This window comes from Pteropus alecto, unplaced genomic scaffold, assembly GCF_000325575.1.
Source record: "Pteropus alecto unplaced genomic scaffold, ASM32557v1 scaffold79, whole genome shotgun sequence".
In the NCBI taxonomy this organism is placed as follows: domain Eukaryota; kingdom Metazoa; phylum Chordata; class Mammalia; order Chiroptera; family Pteropodidae; genus Pteropus; species Pteropus alecto.
In genome coordinates, this window is record NW_006494612.1 from 4,110,752 (window position 1) to 4,131,352 (window position 20,601).

General features: G+C 32.7%; 1 protein-coding gene across 1 annotated transcript in view; it reads right to left on the reverse strand.

The window, feature by feature from the left end:
• The window catches only part of SEC63 (SEC63 homolog, protein translocation regulator), a 55,890-nt gene that overhangs the window by 7,385 nt on the left and 27,904 nt on the right, over positions 1 to 20,601 (reverse strand). The window contains exons 7-18 of the mRNA XM_006926050.2: positions 19,506 to 19,556; positions 18,266 to 18,374; positions 16,213 to 16,307; positions 15,982 to 16,114; positions 14,614 to 14,706; positions 13,685 to 13,839; positions 12,232 to 12,379; positions 9,625 to 9,707; positions 7,367 to 7,426; positions 6,988 to 7,161; positions 3,695 to 3,853; positions 1,844 to 1,945 (exon numbers count right to left, since the gene is read on the reverse strand). Coding sequence (XP_006926112.1) covers positions 1,844 to 1,945; positions 3,695 to 3,853; positions 6,988 to 7,161; positions 7,367 to 7,426; positions 9,625 to 9,707; positions 12,232 to 12,379; positions 13,685 to 13,839; positions 14,614 to 14,706; positions 15,982 to 16,114; positions 16,213 to 16,307; positions 18,266 to 18,374; positions 19,506 to 19,556 — 1,362 coding nt within the window. The remainder of the gene's footprint in view (positions 1 to 1,843; positions 1,946 to 3,694; positions 3,854 to 6,987; positions 7,162 to 7,366; positions 7,427 to 9,624; positions 9,708 to 12,231; positions 12,380 to 13,684; positions 13,840 to 14,613; positions 14,707 to 15,981; positions 16,115 to 16,212; positions 16,308 to 18,265; positions 18,375 to 19,505; positions 19,557 to 20,601) is intronic.

Below are 20,601 nucleotides of genomic sequence, written 5' to 3' on the forward strand. Positions count from 1 at the left end.
CCTACCTCGGGCGTGTAGTAAAGATGAACTGAGATAATGCAAGTAAAATGTGTTAGAACGTCTAGCATATAAAGTACAACAAATAAATTATGATTATTAATGAAATGAGGTAAACACCCTATTATTTAAGTGATGCTGACATTTCATTGTCATAAATATCATTACCAGAACATGCATGTAATATAAGCTCAGGGTTATGTTCAAGAAATATACATTTCTCCTTTCCCTCTCCACTTGGAGAATGCCTTTCCCACCCCTCTCCCAAGAATATTTATGAAGAAGCTAGTGAGTATCAATCCATGGCATGGCACCTGTACCTAGACTCTTTGATGCACATGGTAAAAGTGGAAAAGATGTTCTACCCTGAGTTATTTTCATTTTGAACAAAACTGTTTTTCTGTTATGTGTGATTTTCCCAACCATTCTTAACATATTACATATATCTGAGTTTCGATAACATTTAAGCCAATTATTAACATAAATGTTTAAGAAATTTAAGTGGGTAGTGTGATAGGTACATGGGAGGTACACGGGAAGGTAGACAGGTAGATATTAAGAAAATCCTAAATAAATTTTATCTGATAAATGGTACTTTGAGATGTTTACTATACAGATGCAGACTAAATTAGAAAGAGGTATTTTTACTGCTAAAATGTTCTAAGAAAATAAATGACTATTTTGCCTATTAACTAAGCATAATCTAAAATGAAACTGTTATAAGGATAAAAATTATGCAGCTTATAGAATCCCATGACACTTTTAAAAAACAATCAATGAGTAAGATTTATTCATTTGATTTCAGGAGCATCGGTATTGGCAGACTACCAGCACAGTGGGCAAAATGCCCCTAACAGATGGGCTAATGCTCAGGACATGCCAGAAGATCAGCATGTGCATTAAGATGGAATCCTGGAATGACTTCTCTCCAAGTCAAAACAACAGTCTGTGCATAGCCACTCATTTATTAAGAAAGCCAAATTACTTAGAAATTTGCCTTCAACACCCCCCAGCAACTCTAGATTGACATTCTAGAGCAGAGAGCAGATTTATACATGAAATCACCTGCCAAACATGAGTGGTGAGCAGAAGGTTCTGTAGCAAAGCTGTGAGGCAGTCTGTGGAACAGCTTCCCTGAACTAAGAGGCAACCAGCTCCTGACCTCTAGCCACAGAGGGAACCATCTACAAAAGTGAAATGTCAAGCAAATCCCAAATTCATTTGAAAGACAAACAACAGAGCCTATTAAAGAGATCAAAAGCTGAGCAGGTCGCAATCACAAAGTAAACAGGATAAGGGAACAAACAGCATTGCAATGATCTATCCTGAGCTAGGGGTTCAGCCATGGCTCAGCTCTTAGTAAACTTAACTGGTCCCACGACTCCCACGGACTAGAGAAATTACTGGGACCAAAGCAAGTCTAGTGGCTCCAGGTGGCCAGTACAGGACCCTCAGAGAAAACTAAGAACTTTTCATCCTATTTAATACTTGAAGTGAGAGATTCACATAGCAATAGCCAAAACATGCATTTGAATGATTAAGACTGCCTGAACTGCTAATGAAAAATCATCACAAAGCACAACCCTTAGAAATCTAGGCACAGAAAAGATAGAAGCACAGGAAACCACAGAAATTCTTAAAGAGTTAACAATCCCATTTTTAAATAACACATTCACTAAACATAATTCATACTGAAATATATCCTTCAAAAATGTGGCCTATCAAGAATAGACCACGTTTAGCACATCTGAGCCAGTACACACCACAAAGTGATAAATGGCAACTGAGAAATATCTGAAGAGAAAGTGAATGGAGTAAGGAAAACACTAGGCTGCGTGTAACTCACCTCAGGAAAGTAAAGACTATAAACAGGATGTGTTATCTTTGATTTGGTTTCCAGTAGAGCTCTCTCCTTTCGCTGTATACTTTGTTGTAATTCTTGCCACTCCTAGTAAAATAAATATTAAACATTTGAAATCAAGTATGTTTTCAATCATTTTGAGGAGTTTCCATCTTCTTCTAGCTATTAATCCTGACAATGCTAACTACTACTGAGCTCAGTCCCACAAATCTGATCATTTCCCTGCTCAAAATTTACAATGCTTCTTTTCATAAATCAAATCTAATCTCTTCAGCATGACTACATGGCCGTTCGTGATCTACCTGGGCCTATCTCTCCAGTCTCCTGTCACTGCCTTCCTCCTTGCACTTTTTATTCTAGTCATTTCAAACTACCTGGACTTCTCTGAACTCACTGAGCTATTTCACTCTTCCTAAACCCTGTTTGGATTTTCCTTTTTCTCTTTCTGGCAAATTCCTTCTCATTCTTCTTTTAGGAGCAGCTAAAGCCTAAAGTGTGAGCTCCTGAGTACCACAAATTTCCCTCTGCCTCAGGACTGAGTTGATCACTCCCTCCTCTGTGCTATCACTGCACCTTGTACAAAATGTACATCATCTCTTTTGTACTAAAGTGTTTATTTATCTGCCTTCCCCACCAGCCTACTATCATTCAAGGGCAGACCCTGTTTCACATTTGGCTTTGCATTTCTGTCATCTAACACAGCACCTGCAATGTGACAGATAGTAATTATTTGTTACTTGTATAATTATTTGTCAACTAGATGAATGTATTTTTCGTCATGTGAAAAAAACTAGTCTGTCAAAACTCTAAGAGTCATCTCTACTAATCCTAACAGACTCAGAAAGGAATATGTCAGCTCTTTCTCAAAGCAAGGCTGGGGGATAATTTCTTTGATAGGTTTTAGTTTTCTAGCTATCCACTTAATTCTCAAAATACAAAAATAGGCAAAGGCCAGTAACTGCTAAAAACAGCCATTGTTATTTTTTCCCCACCACTACCAAGGACGGGTACATTATTTCCTTTACTTTAATCCTTTGTCCTTTACCTTTTCCTCTTTTTGGCCTCTACTTTTGCCTCAGAGGTTGTTATTTAGGAAATCTCTTTTTCTCTCTTAAACCACAAGGATTATTTTAGATCAATGGCCCAGTCAAAAAGAACAACACAAACATAAACTGCTGATCAGTTTATAGTTCATCTGGCTGGGAACTTCTTTCTACCAACCATTATTGGCCACCAAATAGTCTTTTCTGCAACCCTCCCATAAATCATCTGCAACTTAATTCCATGCCATGAGATTTTTTTTTCCCCTATTCTTTATAACCTCACAGTCTTAATTACTTAGAGATCCCCTTTACTTAATGTATTATATACCTCTTGAAACAAGGTGGCATTTTGTAAATGTCAGCTCTTCCCTTAACCAACCTTTTGACATTCTTATTCACAGTAATGTTTCCTTACCCCTAAACATTACATGGAATTTCTGAGACTCTTCCAAGTAACTGCTACCTATTGCATAACCCACCTTTCCTTACTCATATTTCCAGGGTCATCTCCAACACTGAAAATTGCCTTAAGACACCAAACTGACTTCACCTCAGACCTAGGCCTTCATTCACCTAGCAATTTAAGATTTAAGAAAATTAGGACTTCCAATCCTTGTTAGGAACTATTTTTCTTTATAATTCTGACCACTATCCCTTGAAAATATTCTTAAAAAGCAATACAAGATTATAAAATATACTGGTAGTAAACTGACAAGCAAACAAATAAACAATAATAAAACCCAAAACTATCATCAGAAGTATAATTCCAATTATTTGAACCTATAAGTCTTACTGCTTCATCATCTTTGTTTTGCTTTTCATCTTGCTCTCTATCTGAGTCTCTGTCACTACCATCTTCTTTTTCACTTTGGGAGTCTCTATTGGTTTCTTCTTCTTCCGAATCACTGCCTTTGTCAGAAACTTCTTCTTCATCTTCCTTTACTGCAGTTTCCTAAAAGGAAAAAGTAAACAAAAAAGTTCTAAGTATCTCAGTGAATATATTATTGAGTTCCTGAAGGTAACTTATTGCCATATTTAATCTGGCTCAAGATTATAATTTCACTTTTCATATAGAATTTTAAAGAATTATAAACATTCTTATTTATAAATATGTGGAAGTCAGACTAAAGACTTTAACATTTGGCTTATTTGTCTAATGTTAGTTATTTTAGTCATTCTTCATAGTTTATCTTCCATAACTGACAGAGTACAATGCAGTAAGGAAAGCCAATATCTCAGACAGTATACTTACTAGTTCATTTCAAGATGCAAGAAAAAGAACAGCAAATTAAATGCAAAGACCAGAAATCAATGAAAGAAAAAGCAGATATACCAAAGGGAAATCCAAACAAAAACTGGTTCTTTGAAAAGATTAATAAAATTGATAAATGTTATTAGGCAAGACTGACAGACCCAAGGAAAAAAAGAGACAGAATACAAATTAGCAATACTAGAAATAAAAGAGACATAACTACAAATCTAAAAGACATTAAAATAAAGGATATTACGAATAGCTTTATGTCAATAAATTTGGTAACTCAAGAGGAAATGGGCAAATTCTTTGAAAAACACAATTATGAAAACTGGTATAAGAAAAAAATATGTTAAAAAGAACTCTATAACTAAACTCCTTTTTAAAACTCTAAGCCCAGATGGCTTCTCTAGATAGTTTTTCCAAATGAGAAACAAACTCAATCTTATATACATTCTTCCAGGAGAAAGAGAGACTATTTCCTAACTTGTTTAATGAGGCCAGCATAAACTCAATATAAAACATGGCAAGGACATTACACAAGAGAGAATGACAAACCAATAATCTCTCATAAACACAAACGCAGGAATCCTAAACAAAATATTATCAAATCCAAATAAATATAAAAAAGAATACTACATTACGACCAAATGAGATTTATTCCAGGAATGCAATGATTGTTTAAAAAATTTTAATTTATCAATATAATTCACATTAACAGAAAGAATAAAAATCATACAATCATCTTAACAGATAGAGGAAAAGTATTTAATAAAATTCAGTACCTGTTCATGATAAAAATTCTCAACATTAGAAGGAAACACTTCCTTAACCTGATAAAGACTATCCACAAAAACCCTATAGCTAACTAACATCATACTGAATAGTGAAATAATGTTTGCTTTCTCCCTGAGATCAACAAGACAAGGGTGACCACCATCTTCACTCCTAATCAACATTACACAGAAAGTTCTAGCCAGTATAGTAAGGCAGAAGAAGAAAGAGCAGAAAGATTAAAAAATAATAATAAAACTGTCTTTATTCCCAGATGGCATAATCGTGTATGTAGAAAGTCTATTTAACATTTGCACAAATGGTTAGTTACTGTCAATTCATTAAGACTCCTTGATACAAGATCAATATTTAGAAAGTAACCGTATTTCTATACACCAGCAATAAACATTGCAGAATAAATTATTTTAATGTTATTTGCAATAGCACTAGAAAGCATCAAATACACAGGAGTAAATCTAATGAAAGATGTGCCATGCCTCTGCCACTGGAAATTACAAAAAACTGCTTAGAAAAATTAAGGAAGATACAATTAATAAAGATAAACCATGATTATGAATAAAAAGACTCAGCATTGGTAACATATGAATTCCCCCCATATTGAACCATAGATTCAATGCAATACCAGTCTAAATTCCAGCAGCTTTTTTTGGTGGAAATTGTCAAGCTTATTCCAAAAATTAGCTAGAAATGCAACGGATCTAACATAGTCAAGACAACTTTGAAGACGTGAAATAAGAGTTTGAGAACTATACTACCATATTGCAATACATAACATAAAGCCACCATAATTAAGACAGTGTGGTATTGGCAAAAGAATAAAATAACCAATGAAATGGAGTACAGTCCATAAACAGATCTGCGATATACAGTTATAGTCACTTGTTTTACAACAAATCACCACTGCACTTCAGAGGAAAGGAAGATCTTTTCAATAAATGATGCCAGAATAAGTGGCCCATAAATCCTATCTCACACTACTCACAAAAATTAATTCAAGATGTATCGTGGTGCTAAATATAACAAGTAAAACGATAATACTGCTATAAGAAAACAGAAAACTATCTTGTCTTTGTGTTCTTGGAATAGGCAGGGATGTCTTAAACAGGACACAAAAGCACAAACCATATAAAAATTGATAAAACAGACTTCATTAAAATTAGGAACCATCAAAAGCTACCATTAAGAGTAAAAATGACTCATATCCAGAATACATAAAGGAATCCTACAAATCCATAAGAAAACAAACGTCCCCAGTAAAAAAAAGAGGATATCCAAATGACCAGTAAGCATATAAAAAGGTGTCCAGTATTAGTTATCAGGTAAATACAAATAAAAACCACACAGAGATACAACAGATCCATCACAGTGACTAAAATAAAAAGACTGGTAAAACCAAGTATTGGTGAGGATATGGATCAACTGGACTCATATTTTGCCAGTAGGAACATAAAATGGTACAACTATGGAAAACGGGCTCTTTCAACGAGTTAAAAATACACCTATTTTATTACCCAGCAATTCACTGCTAGGTTCATACCTAAGAAAAATTAATGTCCACAGAATGACACACATGAGAATAAGCACAGCATCTTTATTCAAAATAGGCAAAAAACTAGAAACAACCCAAATGTTCACCAACCACAAAACAGGTAAACTGTGGTATATTCATACAGTGGGATCTCACACACACACACACACACACATACACACACACACACACACACACAAATGGACTGCTATGTACAATACAGATGAATGTCACAGACATGATGTTGAATGAAACATAATTTCATTTATATGAAATTTAAGGATAGGCAAAACAAATTAAAAAAAAGGAGTGGAGGTGGAGAGAGGAATCACTGACTGAAAAGGGACACAAAGCAGCCTCTAGGGTGCTGGTAGGGCTTTTTATCTTGATCTCGGCAGCGCAGGAACATTACATATGTACAACCTCAGAAGCTGTGTACATAAGATTTGAACATTTTAGTGCACGTTACATCTCGATAAAGATAACTATATAATAAGAACAGTAAACTTACACTCCCAATGACTCCATTTGCCTGCTTTTGTTTCTGTTGCTTTGATTGTGGTAAGGGCACTGGGGTAGGTTTTTTTTTTACAGGTTTCTTTTTTTTTGATTTAGCAGTTTTCTTGGGTCCTTTACTCTTCTGTTGCCATCCTCCTTTTGTCCTGTTCTTGTTAATATCACCCAGCTGTAAATCACAACACATATACACACTCAGAAGTTACAGCAATAGTTTCATTCAGGAGTCACAGTAATTTTTAGATGGAAATGGCTAAACTAAATGTTTTCATAAACTGAATTATTCTCCCGTAACAACATAAATAAATCAGTCAGAGAACTAAACAGAACATTTCTATCATCAAGAAAGAGAGGTAATAAAACTTGAGTTTTACCCCATCTTCTGCCAGCTGTTCTTCTGCAACACAAATGGACTGCTCCTTTTCAAATACTTCCTAGAGGTAGTGAGAAGAAAAACATTAGGTCTGTCAACCTGTATTTATCTTTCAGATAAGCAAAGCAATCTTTGAAAATGTATTACCAGTAAGTTTTAAAACTGGTGACAATGGAGGAGGGGCAATGAGAGGGGACAAGAAGCTAAGTAATCAGTAAATGATGAATGTGTGCCAATTTAGCAATTACTAAATACTTCAGAAGTTACCTTCTGAAATATCTCATGTCTGTCTTGAATATAGAGTACAGAGTACTTAAATTTATAAATGCAATGACTTAAGATATGTAAACGCATTATAAAGTCAAAAATATTTCAGTTTAAATTTTCACTTCTAATAGTAATCAGACATGACATAATGTTATGAGAGGTTGAAATTTTACATTATTTTCTAATATTAAAACTTCAAAAGACCAATATTAGTTTATTCATTATTGTCAGTGATACTGTTCATCGGATCTGTAACTAAGTGGAACACCAAGAAAATCCACATATCCTTAAGACATATCCACCACCATATACTGTTTCTATTCAGTACAGAGGCTATTATTTAGGACTTATATTCCAGGAAGAATCTATACTAGTAGCCTAATTCAGGGATCAACAAACTATGGTCCACTGCCTACTTTTAAAGTTTTATTGGAACACAACCACGCCTGTTTGTGAGTTCAGTAGTTGCTACAGAGAATATACAGCCTGCAACACCTAAAATATTTACTAACTAGACCTTTACAGAAAAACTTTGCCAACCCCTAGTCTAATTCTATCATCCGTGCTTCGTTTCTTCATTTATTATTGAGTTCTTAATACTTAATTACTCTAAGATATAGTTCATACAAGAGCTGGATGATAAAAACTTATACAAGAACCGGATGATAAATACTCGATCATTTCCCTTCCTCCAGGGCAGTTTTGTTTATTCTCCTACCAATTCCCCCAGACTGTCGTCTGTCAACAACCCAAGGCCAATTTTTTGCTCATTTCTCAAGCTGGGAACCCAAAAACATGTGAGTAGTATAAATTTGGATTCTAAACCCAATCATGGCCACTGGCTTAGCGTTTCCTCTTCTCCTAGGAAGCAACTCTCATCCAGTCTGTGACACAAATGCTTCCTTACCACTTGCTACCATAAAATCAGTATCTTTGATTTGATATATCCTACTATAAAATATGGTTTTCCTACTAGAGGTTTTAGACATGGAGTTTAATGCAGCATATATCTTCTGCAGATGCTCACAGACTTCAGAGCAGAACAGGCTAAAATCTACCACTAGTTGAAAAAACTGAGTTGAAATACCAGTCTATTAAACACGAGTTACAACTAGAGTTGTAATTTGGGAAGTATTATAAATGTGTAATATCAACTGAGACAAACTAGATGCAGGAAACATATATAATATGATCGGATTTAATAAAAAAGAATGAGAAAAGTACACATGTGCGTGCGCGCGTTTGTGTGCGCATATACATATATGCACTATAAAGGTCCAGACAGTAAATACGAGCTTGGAGAAAGATATGAAAGGATATACACAAGACTGAATTCTGGTCATCAGGGGCTGACAAATGGTTTCCTGGGGGAGGTCAGTGAGAAAGAGAATATGATAAAAATACCATTTAACGCTACGGATATTCATGCATGAGGCTATCTAAAGGGGTGAGCATCAGAATGGTAGGATTAATGATGTCCATTTCTTCCTATACTTTCTTGCATTGCCTCAATTTTTTCTCAGGTGGCACAAATTTTTCACATAATTATTAAAAAAAGTTATTTTCATTATAATTTTTAAATTTTTAAATAAAAAATAAAAATAATTTAAAATAGAGAGTAAATTCTCTAAAGAATTGACTGAAAAGGAGCAGGTGATAAAATTATCAACAATAATTGATAATAATCTCTGTATAGCACTTTAAAGTTTAAGAACTATATCCACATTACCCTATTATTAAAATGTTTTATAGGGAATTAACAAATCACCACATGAAGAATTAATCTATTTTCCAAGGTTTTTTTGTGTGTGAAAACTAGTGTGAAAAACTATGAATATTAATTTAAAATTTCGAGACAGCTAACAGAACTTGCAAAATTAGATTTTGTTACTCAATAGTTTCGACTTAAGAATGTATAACTTAAAATAAGAAAATAAATACAAAAACCTTAACATATAACTTAAAGCATAAAAATACAAATAGATTTCTTACTGCCATTGTTTGCCGTGTCAATTTAACCAACACTGTAACTAGGGATCCGACTGTTATGTTGTTGCTGTCTTCATCATCCAATACTGTAAAAAATTAAAAAAAAAATTGAGTAGAAAATACAAATCAAGTTCTTTGTCAACATAAACAGCAAAATGACTTATCCAAATCAATTTGGTACTTTAGCATTTCAGACATATTATCTTTTAAACTTACTCAGTAAAAAATAATTTACTGACTGTCTATTCTGTATAAGGCTCTCCAGGAAATGCCTTCAACAATGTATTCATTTAATCTTTAAACTCGCTCTATGAAGAATTATTATTTCTACTTAAAGGAGAAACTGAGATTCACGAGGTCACATAATGGCTTTAATGGCACTGCCAAGTTTCAAACCCAGGTTTTTTTAAAACGCAGTATAATGTGAGGATTACCATGTCATAGTTTTCTCTCCTAGCGATATAAAAATAGGCTTCTGTCACTCTATTAAGCTGTACAAACCTTTATATTCACAAGATTTTATCTGTATGATTAATGCCTGCCTGTCAGAATAAAATAATTAAAACTAGTCTTCTAAGCCACACTAAAGAGATTTTTTAAGGCAAGTACTTAAAAATATTTTTATATTTAAAATATATTTTTGCAATTGTTTATTTTAAAACCATGTCTGCCACACAAACTCCCAAAAATCTAATAATAAAATAAACATTAAAACTAATAACACTAAAATAAATTAACATTAAGTTTAATGAGTAAAATTAATATAACGTGTCAAACATATCTTCCATTCAAATGTAGATATAATACATTTTTTCTACCGATTTTATCTATAAGCATTTTCTTCACTATGTATTTCTGCTTACAGGTTTTTCTAAATTTGTCACGTTTAGTTTACACAGATTTAGATTAGCACATTGTTCTGGTCTGCACTAATATACTATCAGTTGGAAGAGAATGGCCTCCAACAATTTATAACTGATAATATCCTCTATTACTGGTTGCAAGGCACAACAGCTGGGCATCAAAAAAAGGTACAACATCCTTTCTTCACCCTAGAAGTCTCCATTATCATAAATCATCAAATCTGGACTATATATTCATCAACACTGCAAAGCTGTATGTGCGTGAGCACTGCATGTGAACTAACAGCTATAACAATGTCTGTCATTTGATGCTTTAAAGTAAAGAAAAGCCTATAGGGGATTCTATATAGTCTCTACTGATGTGGGAAAAGAGATCCACCATTTCCAGCACTGGATCATGCAGATGACCCTTTCCTGCTTCTATAATTCTTCTACTCTTCCTCCATAAACTATATTACTCATATTACACATTTGGACAGCACTGTAAAAATGTAAAATAATAAACTGTCAATAAAAAATGCTATGGATTGAAACACATAATGTTCTGAAGTGAGACTGAATATTCTTACATCAAAATCACTCCAACATTCATTTTTCTAAGCAGCATGTACATTTTAATACCCTTGATTATATCAAATGGTATATCTTCAGTCCCAAACTAGATATTTAAATAGTTTCTGATTAAATTAGTTATGTTCTTAAGTGAAGCTTTGAGATTAATAGTTTTAATATTTAAACCTGTGGACTCACTAAGAAATCCCAGTTCCCCACCAAAGCAGCCACAGCTTTCACTACACATTTCTTACACTCCAACCAAATTGCACTTTACCTTCCTTTCTCAAACACCCCAGTCTTTCTAATTCCAATTATGATTCCAATTAGAATGCATATTCAATAAGGCAGAGGCTTTGTCCTACTCACCACTGCTTCCTCAGAACCCAGGAGAATAAATGGCATGCAATATTTGTTGAATGAGAAAATGTACAACTCTGTCATTCACTTAACACTCGCCTATGCTTCTGTGTTTTTAATCCTAGGTTTATGTTCAACTAGACTATAAACCCTTTAAAGACAGAAAACATTCCTAATGCATCTTTGTATCTTGGTCCCACAAGAATCTTACCACAAAGTAACTCAGTAAATGTTAGAGCTCAGAGCAATGCCACAATGAAGGAATGGAGCAGTTAATCTCCAATTCTGTAACCATTCTATGATATTATTCAGCTATTAAAATGGAAACTCAAAAAACAATTAGGCAGAAAAATAATCTCTTTTTTCACTAGATAAAGGTAAGTCAAGAAAAACAAATGAAATGTGATAGAGAATATAGTAATTTTTAAGGCTTAATTAACGTAAATAGGTTGGGTTTTTTAAATTAATTTTAGAACTAAACAGCTTTGTCTTCCACACTAACAACAGCTATATCTTAAATGTCTTTTATTATATCTGGAATTCTTTCATGCTTTGAAAAGTTAGATATTCCTGAAAGCTGAACTACAAAACAGAAGAGTCCTCAAACTTAATTCTCTTATAAGGATAATAAAAGCAGGGCTCTATCAGTGTCCTCACAACTATTAAATATACATCATTTCCCATCACAGTATATCTGATAGATAAACTATAGTTCTGAAAAATCTAATTACAAGGTATGTTATTAAATGAAGTGTTTTGAGAACCTTGCGCTAAACATACAAGAGCCAATCTGTCAAAAGGGAAGCAATGCTCCATAGGAAAACCTCCCACTTACCTTGTGATTTTATGTCCATAGTCACATATGGGAAACTCCCAAGGACTGCCATAACCTCTTCATATTTTTCATCTTCAAGGAAATGCAGCAGATTGTGACGATCTGATTCTTTTAAACTCACCAAATCCTGTATCGTCTTAATTTTGTACTGAATTTAAAAAGAGAGAAAGGAAAATAAATCCTAAAGTAATAAAACTTTTTATTCATAAAAGGAAAATTACTAGCATGTTTACTAAAACAAATCCCAAAACATTTTTGGAAAAATGTTAAGATGATAATTTCAAAGCAGAAAATACAACTTTATAGCATTTCATGGCCTTTTTCTCCAAAAAACTTTAAATTTAGGATTTTTTATTTACACAGTTAATACATGGTTGTTTTTTAAACTTAGAAGTAGTTATAGGGAAAAAAACAGTATTCATATAGAATCCTGACCCAAGCAAAAACTAATGTCATTTGATGTGCTCAGTTTGCTGACCTCTATTTTCTATTTTAATGATAAAAACCTTTAAGAGTATGAATTTATGTCCAAGTACATGTGCACCCTAACGGTTTTACTATGGAATATTCTCAATTTTGTTATTTTCTAAATATAACTGTCCATTATTGCAATACTATCCATCTCAGCTAAATGGATACTTAGGAGGAGAGTGTTCTTTAATTTCCAGGTATTTGGTGATAGTTATTAATTTTTACATCAGAGATTAGATCATGAGGCATGTGAAATGCTCACTTTTGGATGCTCAAAATTTTAACTATGACTTAAAATATGATCAAATTTATAAGAGTAATACAATTACCTGAAAAGAGAACTCTGACACAAATTTCTAGTATACACTTATTAGTTCTACTTTAGTATACTATCAAATCTAATGTCTATCTTCTGCCTGCTTTGCCTAATATATAAAAAATAATGTTTAAAATCTACCAATAATTTCCTTCATTTTTTTCTCATATTTCCTCAAAGTTTTCATTTATACATATTTTTGCTATGTCTTAAGATTCACTGTCATGCCTTTACTATAACTGTTTCTAAAGTAGAATTTTCTTTATTTGATCTACTTATTTTTGAATACTTATTCTGTTCATACTAAACTAATAAACCACTGCCCACCATTTAACTTACAAATAAAACGACTAGAAAGTATACAGTGCATTTTTACTGAGTACATTTATTTTTAGTAACATAAGGAAAAAAGTGTTAGCTGTTAAAGTGCATTGACCTCTGAAGTAGTAAAATCACTTACAGTAGTAAGATATTGTAAAACAGCTACCTAATCAAGAAAACATTAATGGAAACACTTGAGGGATAGTTTTAGAAATGTTTAAGACATTCTAAATCAAAAAAAAAAAAAAAATTCACAGTAACCCTTTCTAGAAAACTTTCATTCATGTTTTCTTCAAGTGATATGACAAATTGCTTAAAACTGATATTAAAGTAGTGAACAATTACCTTTTTATGATTAGAAACCCTTCTAAGATTGTCCTCTTCAATGTGTGGGAGCTGTAGAAGGGGAGACTTAAACTGCTGAAGGCCTTGCACAGCCATCTGGGAAAGCTTCATGCAGTTTTCTAGGGATGCCAAAGTTGGAGCACGGAACTCCCTTTCTTAGAAAGAATAGGAGAAAAAGAAAAAACAGAGCTGGACTTTTTATATGCTCAGGAGTATACAATTCATCACAAAAATAAGATTCACGTGAATATCCTGAACCCCTCAAATTCTAAAATCTCAGTGTTGATTTTCCTTTAAAAGTTATTGGATAAAATACAAAATATACACAAAAAAAGTGCTCATTATCCAGCAACAACCACCTGATTTAATAGGAAAATTCTTTGCATCACCTCCAAAAACAGTGAATTGTTGGACATATCAGTATCAAGAACATAATGACACCACGCCAAGAACTGAAATCATCCCTGAGAACAAACCACAACCACCATCTCCTTTTTTAAGAGTCTCCCTTTCCCTTACTGACCATAAACTCTCTCATTCTTTTTCCCTTTAGGCAAAAAAAACACTACATGTCAAATGAATGAATGAATCTTCATTACATCACTTAAAGAATTATTTCAAACTCATTGTTAAAATGCAGGAATAACCCAAATCTAAAAATATTCAGAGGAAGGAAAAGGATATTTTAAATCTTTGCGAACAATAAAACACGAAAAAATTAAATTCAAAACATAATAAGTTGTGATAAACACTTTACATAATGGAAAATATAAGGAAAGAAATAAGAAAAAACATGGACAAAACTGGGAAAGCTGATTCAACTTATAGACAGAAATATATTAAGTACCATAAATCTTAAAACTATGAAGTGTAATCTGCATATGCTTGCAAGAAAAAGTACAACATAATTAATCATGTTTCTTCCTCACCTTCACGGCTCCGAGCCATTATTATTAACTGGCAGATTACATTAACCATTTCTTGAAGTAGGGCAGGGCATTTTTTCAGCATAAATTGCTGATCTGTGAAACAATAAAAAAAAACCTGAAACAAATTCCACTTTTAAAGATAAAACATCTTTATCAACTGTAGTCTAAGACAAGTACTAAATTTGTCTTACAAATATCTCACATGACCTCAGAATTTTACAGGTTGAACCCAATAGTGTCTCCTCAGCAGCACTATGTCAAAAATCAGTCAGCAAACTCTAGCTCAGATTAGATGTATCACAGGCAAATTTTTAGTATTATGGTGTTGGGCTTTATTACCTCCCCCCTTTTTTTAAGAAAGTCTAATCTTAAACTTAATATTATATTCAAAAACTTTTAAAATTTTTGTGTGTACCTAAATTTCTATGAGTATAATTACAGATAAATCCAAAGACTATAACTGAGACTGTTAACTAAATTTAGAGAAGAGGGGTGGGGGATGAGGGACAGAGAGCAACTCTTTCATTTATACTGCATTTAATACTTAATCATTAAGATCATCCATTGGGTTAATACTCAACCTAAAAAAAATTTATTTCCTATTTCTTAGATAACTGATAAAAATAAAGATGGTTCGCATCTGTACAGAACATTAGGAACAGAATTACTCGTTAATTTGCAACTCTAATTAACAATGCCTAAACAGTGCTCCTTCATTCCATCATAATATGTACCCTGTCCTATCAACAATCATTGAGCATCAATTTGCCTTGACTACATTACTGGCTTAAAAGAGATAAGAGAAATTTCATTCAGAAAGAATATTTAGTCCCTAAAATAACTTTCTTTTAAAACTTTAATTGAAACAATGCAAATGAAGAAGAGATGACACTCAAATTCATGACATCCCTGGAAACACTGTTGTCCCAATCTACTACTTTTCATTTAACTAGAATAGATGGTTTCATGGACTCCTTGGTAACCGTTGCTGAAGGGTAATTGTGGTGGAGTAAAAGAATTGATGGAGATATCTGTTGTGAGATTCATTTTTTCTCCCCTCCCAAAAAGCTTACAAAATCCTTTTTAAAGTAATTAAGAATTACTATATAATCTGAAAATGAGTAAATATTTCTCATAGAGTATTCACTTTGAAATACTAAATTTTAACATTTACCAAAACATCTGACTTCCTCATACCTTCAAAGTATTTGTGAAATAATTAAGCAGCGTATAGATTTCTTTTTAAAAGGTCCTTGAGCAATTATCTGAACAAAAAAGAACAGTGACAAAAACACTGCACCATAAGGTATAATTAAATCCACTGCTTTTGTACCACTAAAACTCTGCAGATAGTAGAGTCACAGATACCTTCTTCAAGGGTCTCAGGAATTTTCATTCTAGCAAGATGAGACAGTAAAAGAACTCTGGCCTTCAGGCTATATGGGCAGGTAAGTGGAGGCTCATTCTTCTTTAAATTAATGCTGCCAATTTCTCTGATTAGCTAGAATAAATAAAATAATTATTCAAAAATACACACTTAAAAAAGCATTAATTTTAATAATTAAATGCTTATCAAGGAATTTCAGAGGTAGGCCTAACCTGAGGTATTAGAATATTATCTGTTGGTCTGCTTGTGGCATCTTTATTATACTGAGGGTCAAATTCAGAGGCTCCAGCCAACACCATAATAAGACCTAAGAAAACAAAAGAAATATGAGGATAAATAAATATATTTGCTCACCTATTAATTTCTCTTCCTATGATAACTTCATTAATCTTATAGCAAGGCAGTTTTCCAATCACACACAATGCTTAAAAATCATCTGAACTCTACTACTAGCAAGTATTAATTTATCTCATTAAAAAAAGTCTCACTTTTTAGAACATGGGCAACATTATCACAAGTGAATAGAAATAAATATCAAATTAAGGGCCCCAAAGCAACTGAATACATTAAAATCACTTCAAATAGCATCTGTTTCTAGACCTAAGCATGTGGTCTACAGAAACTTTCTATAGAGCATTAAATATTCCATGTGATATTAATAAATGCTACGTGAAAAAAGGGGGCTCTATGCTTAAATATGGCTGAGAAATAGTTAAAAACAGTTTTAGGTTTCTTCATGACTGCTTGGAGCCCTGAGTAAACTAAAACACACTGTCATTTATAGAAATTTTTATTATGGAACCCTGGAGGTTTTTGTGGGACTACTGTTCTTGAAATACACATAATTTGCAGCCATATGTATTAGCATTACTCTTGTTAGCCTATACAAGCTCTTTAATGACTGGCACTATAGTAATTAATCTCACCTTACAGCAGAAAAATACATGCAATGTATTCACAAAAAGCAGGATAGTTATAGCAATTAAGTGTGTAGACCCCGGAATTTTCGCTTACTGGCTAAATGACCTAGACAATAGTCTTCAACTCTCCATGGGCCTGTTTCTTCATATGTGCCTGACACACAGTAATATGTGTGAGCTATTACTATTATTACCTTCAAATGTTTTAAAAAAAAAAAACTGTTCCTAAGACAGCTATTTAGATGGTGCCAGTGCTAAAGTAACCAAGGATATATAACCAAGCTTAGCAGCTAAACGATATTTTTTTTAATAGAATTGTATAAGGCTAAGTACCACCTTCAGAAATAAAACAGTAATCAAGATTGCTGATGCAAAAAACACATTAAAGCAGATTATAAACATGAAACATTTTCATAAGGGAATAAGTTCTATATTAATATTTCAATCCAGCATAAAAAAAAGTGACATGTGCATAAGGGAAGGTAACATTCACTTGTTCCTCAGAAATAAAGATGTGCTCATGCCTCAGAAATATAAGATCTATTAACACAGCCATGATCCTGAGGAGTCTCTTTCTGGTCACCAAGAAAGTTAGTAAAATTGGCAAATCCAAAATACAGAAAAGTCCATTTAAGTTTAGAAAAAAGATGCATTCTCCAGTGAATCACAATTTAACACATATCTTTTTTTTTTTTTAATTTAAGAATGGCAATACTATATATTCCAGGGATAAAATTTACAGTTAGTTTTATGGGAGCAAAGAAAGTATTTAAGATGATACTTCTTTTTTTTTTTCCTTAAGAAATTTTGAAATAAAATTCTGGCAATGAAATATTCCAGCAGTTTTCTTTCAACACACACCTAGGAACTCCACTTATTTTACTATAATAAATACAGTATAATGTCCTGGTTATGGCTCAGAAACCAGATTGCCTGGGTTCAATGAGATCCTGGCTCTATCACTTACTATATATCCTTGGATTCAGTTTCCTCATCTATAAAATGTGCTTAAAAACAGCACTTATGGGAGCCTGGCAAAGATTAAATGAGTTAAAACATGTATAGTCCCTAGCAATGCCTGGCACACAAATACTCAAGAAAAATTAGTCCACATGAAGCTTTACCATATAATTTCTGAAAAAATACATACACACATAGCTGAGTAAATGAGAATAACAGAAATACATATCGAAAAATGTGATAAAGGGTGTTTCCCCTAGATTTAGTTATATAAACTGATTATCTGTAAAACTGTAAAATGGAATTTCTCCAGCTGAATGTATATCAACCCCACATAAATGACACAGAAAAGAATTTAATGTCACAGGTACTTAAATTTACTTACGTTTCATATCCATATTTCGCGTTTTATAAACAAAATATGTATAAATCTGTGTTGTACGTATTAGAATTTGATCTCCACTGTAGCGTATTGAGCGATACCACCAAGAGCCCTAAAACACAAATAAAATTAAACAAGAAAAAAAGCACAAAAACTGTAATAAAAATGTTGTTTGATGCAAAATGTTTACAGTCAAATTTTCGAAATGTTCATAAACCAATAATACCTAAGCTTTAGATCAAATGCCTTTGTTACATATTTCTAATGATTTATTTAGCCAATATTTACATTGCCTGATGCCTAAGCACCAACCTACTCACTACATATATATGATTAAGTTTCAGCTAGAAATTATTTGAAGACAAACAGGAATAAAACCACCCATTACTATAAGCAACAAGCTGGTTCTTAACACATAGTATTTCTACAATAAACATTTGATAAATAAGTGTAGGAGCAATTTTACATTTGATATACAACTTTCATTAACATTCCATACAACTAGATCCTTATACAATAATCCTATGAAGAAGGCGAGACAGGTAAATTATTAACTTCACAAATAGGCTCAGGTACTATAAGACCAGAAAGAATACCACCAAGTCATAAAAGCAACAAACGGTAAATCATAAACTTTCTGGTATCTCTATACTGAGGTACTACACATATGTTTTTAAAAATAAGGTTACTCTATACATTGTGCCCCTAATATATGAAGCAAAAAAACTCACAGAACAATATAGTTAAGATCATATTTTTAAAAAAAAATGTTTATATATATATTATGCATAGAAAAATATTTGAAAAGGAAAACAAACTTAGCAGTGATTGGTTATCTCTGACAGAGAGAGAGTTGAGAGGGGTGGTGAAGGAAGACTTTCATTTTAAACTCATTTAAATACATCTGTATTATCTCAGCTGTGGGTAACTTTTGGATTGGGAGAAGAGAGACTTAATACTCTCAAGTGATGCCACCTTTAGAAGATCTCTGACGTATAGCTGAATATAAGATACTTAAGCAATTGAGGGAATCATTTTATGAACAATATAGATGTCTAACCATTTACTGTATACTTGAAACTAATTTAAATAAATTTATATAAAAAAAGATTCTTAAAAATTCAAGGATCAATGGATTATATTCTAATACAAATTATAATCTCATAGGGAAACTCTAAAGTATGCCATCAATTCCCTTTCCAAAAAAAAAAAAAAATTGTTATTAAAAAGAGCTAGAACTTACCACAACAACAGGAAGGATAACCATGAATGCCAATCCATATACAAGTAAAACCTAGAATTGCAAAGAAAAAAAGAACATAGCCTCATAAGGCAAATTATAACAGCCACGAACATTATCTTGAGGCTTACATGGAGGAGGCACTATAAAAAGCACTCCTCATGTATTATTTTATTTAATCCTATTTTCAAACTCTACAAGGAAGGTACCATTATTATTTTTCTTTTGCAGATAGAGAAACCACAGCATATCTAGGTTACATGGCTTGTCCAGGTCACATAATGGAGCCAGAATTGACATTCCAGCTCTAGAACCTATGCTCTTTTTATACCATAATAAATTACCTTTTAATTTGCTCTATAGATAACACCAGCCAAGCAAATACTTGTATATCCACATTTGATATGTGCAAGCCAACATCCAATTTCTCTTATTACAATTAGATTTCTTGTAGCTGTTCATGTTATTATGGAGATGAAAAATATATTGGCCTATTTTTCTGACTTTTCCCTTAAAGCAGAAAGCCCTTTTTTTTTTTTGCTTTCGTTGTGTGTTGTGAAGGGAATACATGATAAAGTAACTGATTTGATGTTTTTTCATTGTATGCTGCTTCTGAACATCTAATTGTTTTTAGTTATTTAAATAAAATAGTTCCAAAATAAAAAACAAACAAACAAACAAAACAAAAAACCATCCTGGCTAGTGGCTGGTGCCTTGGAAATAAATGATAGAACCCTGCCTGGTTCCTTTGCCTAAATATGAGGGAGCCAACTTCATAATTTTCTGTTTGAAGTCGGCTGGTCTTAGATTTTTCTCCTACTGCTTGATCTCAATTCTGGTAGCTAACTATCTTTCTCTTCTCTAGTACTCCCAGAGTGCCCCTAAGCATGATCAACACATTTATATACAGCAACCATATACCTTTGAAGATAACATTAATCTGCTATAACATTAAATAGCCATTTCAAAACAACTTATAAACTACACAGATTTTATTTTTTATTGATTCAAAGATAGCTCCTAATTATTTTCAAAACAGTAGAAAATCACATATTTCTTAACAATAGGTTAAAATAATTTCTAATGTTTCAAATTTTAT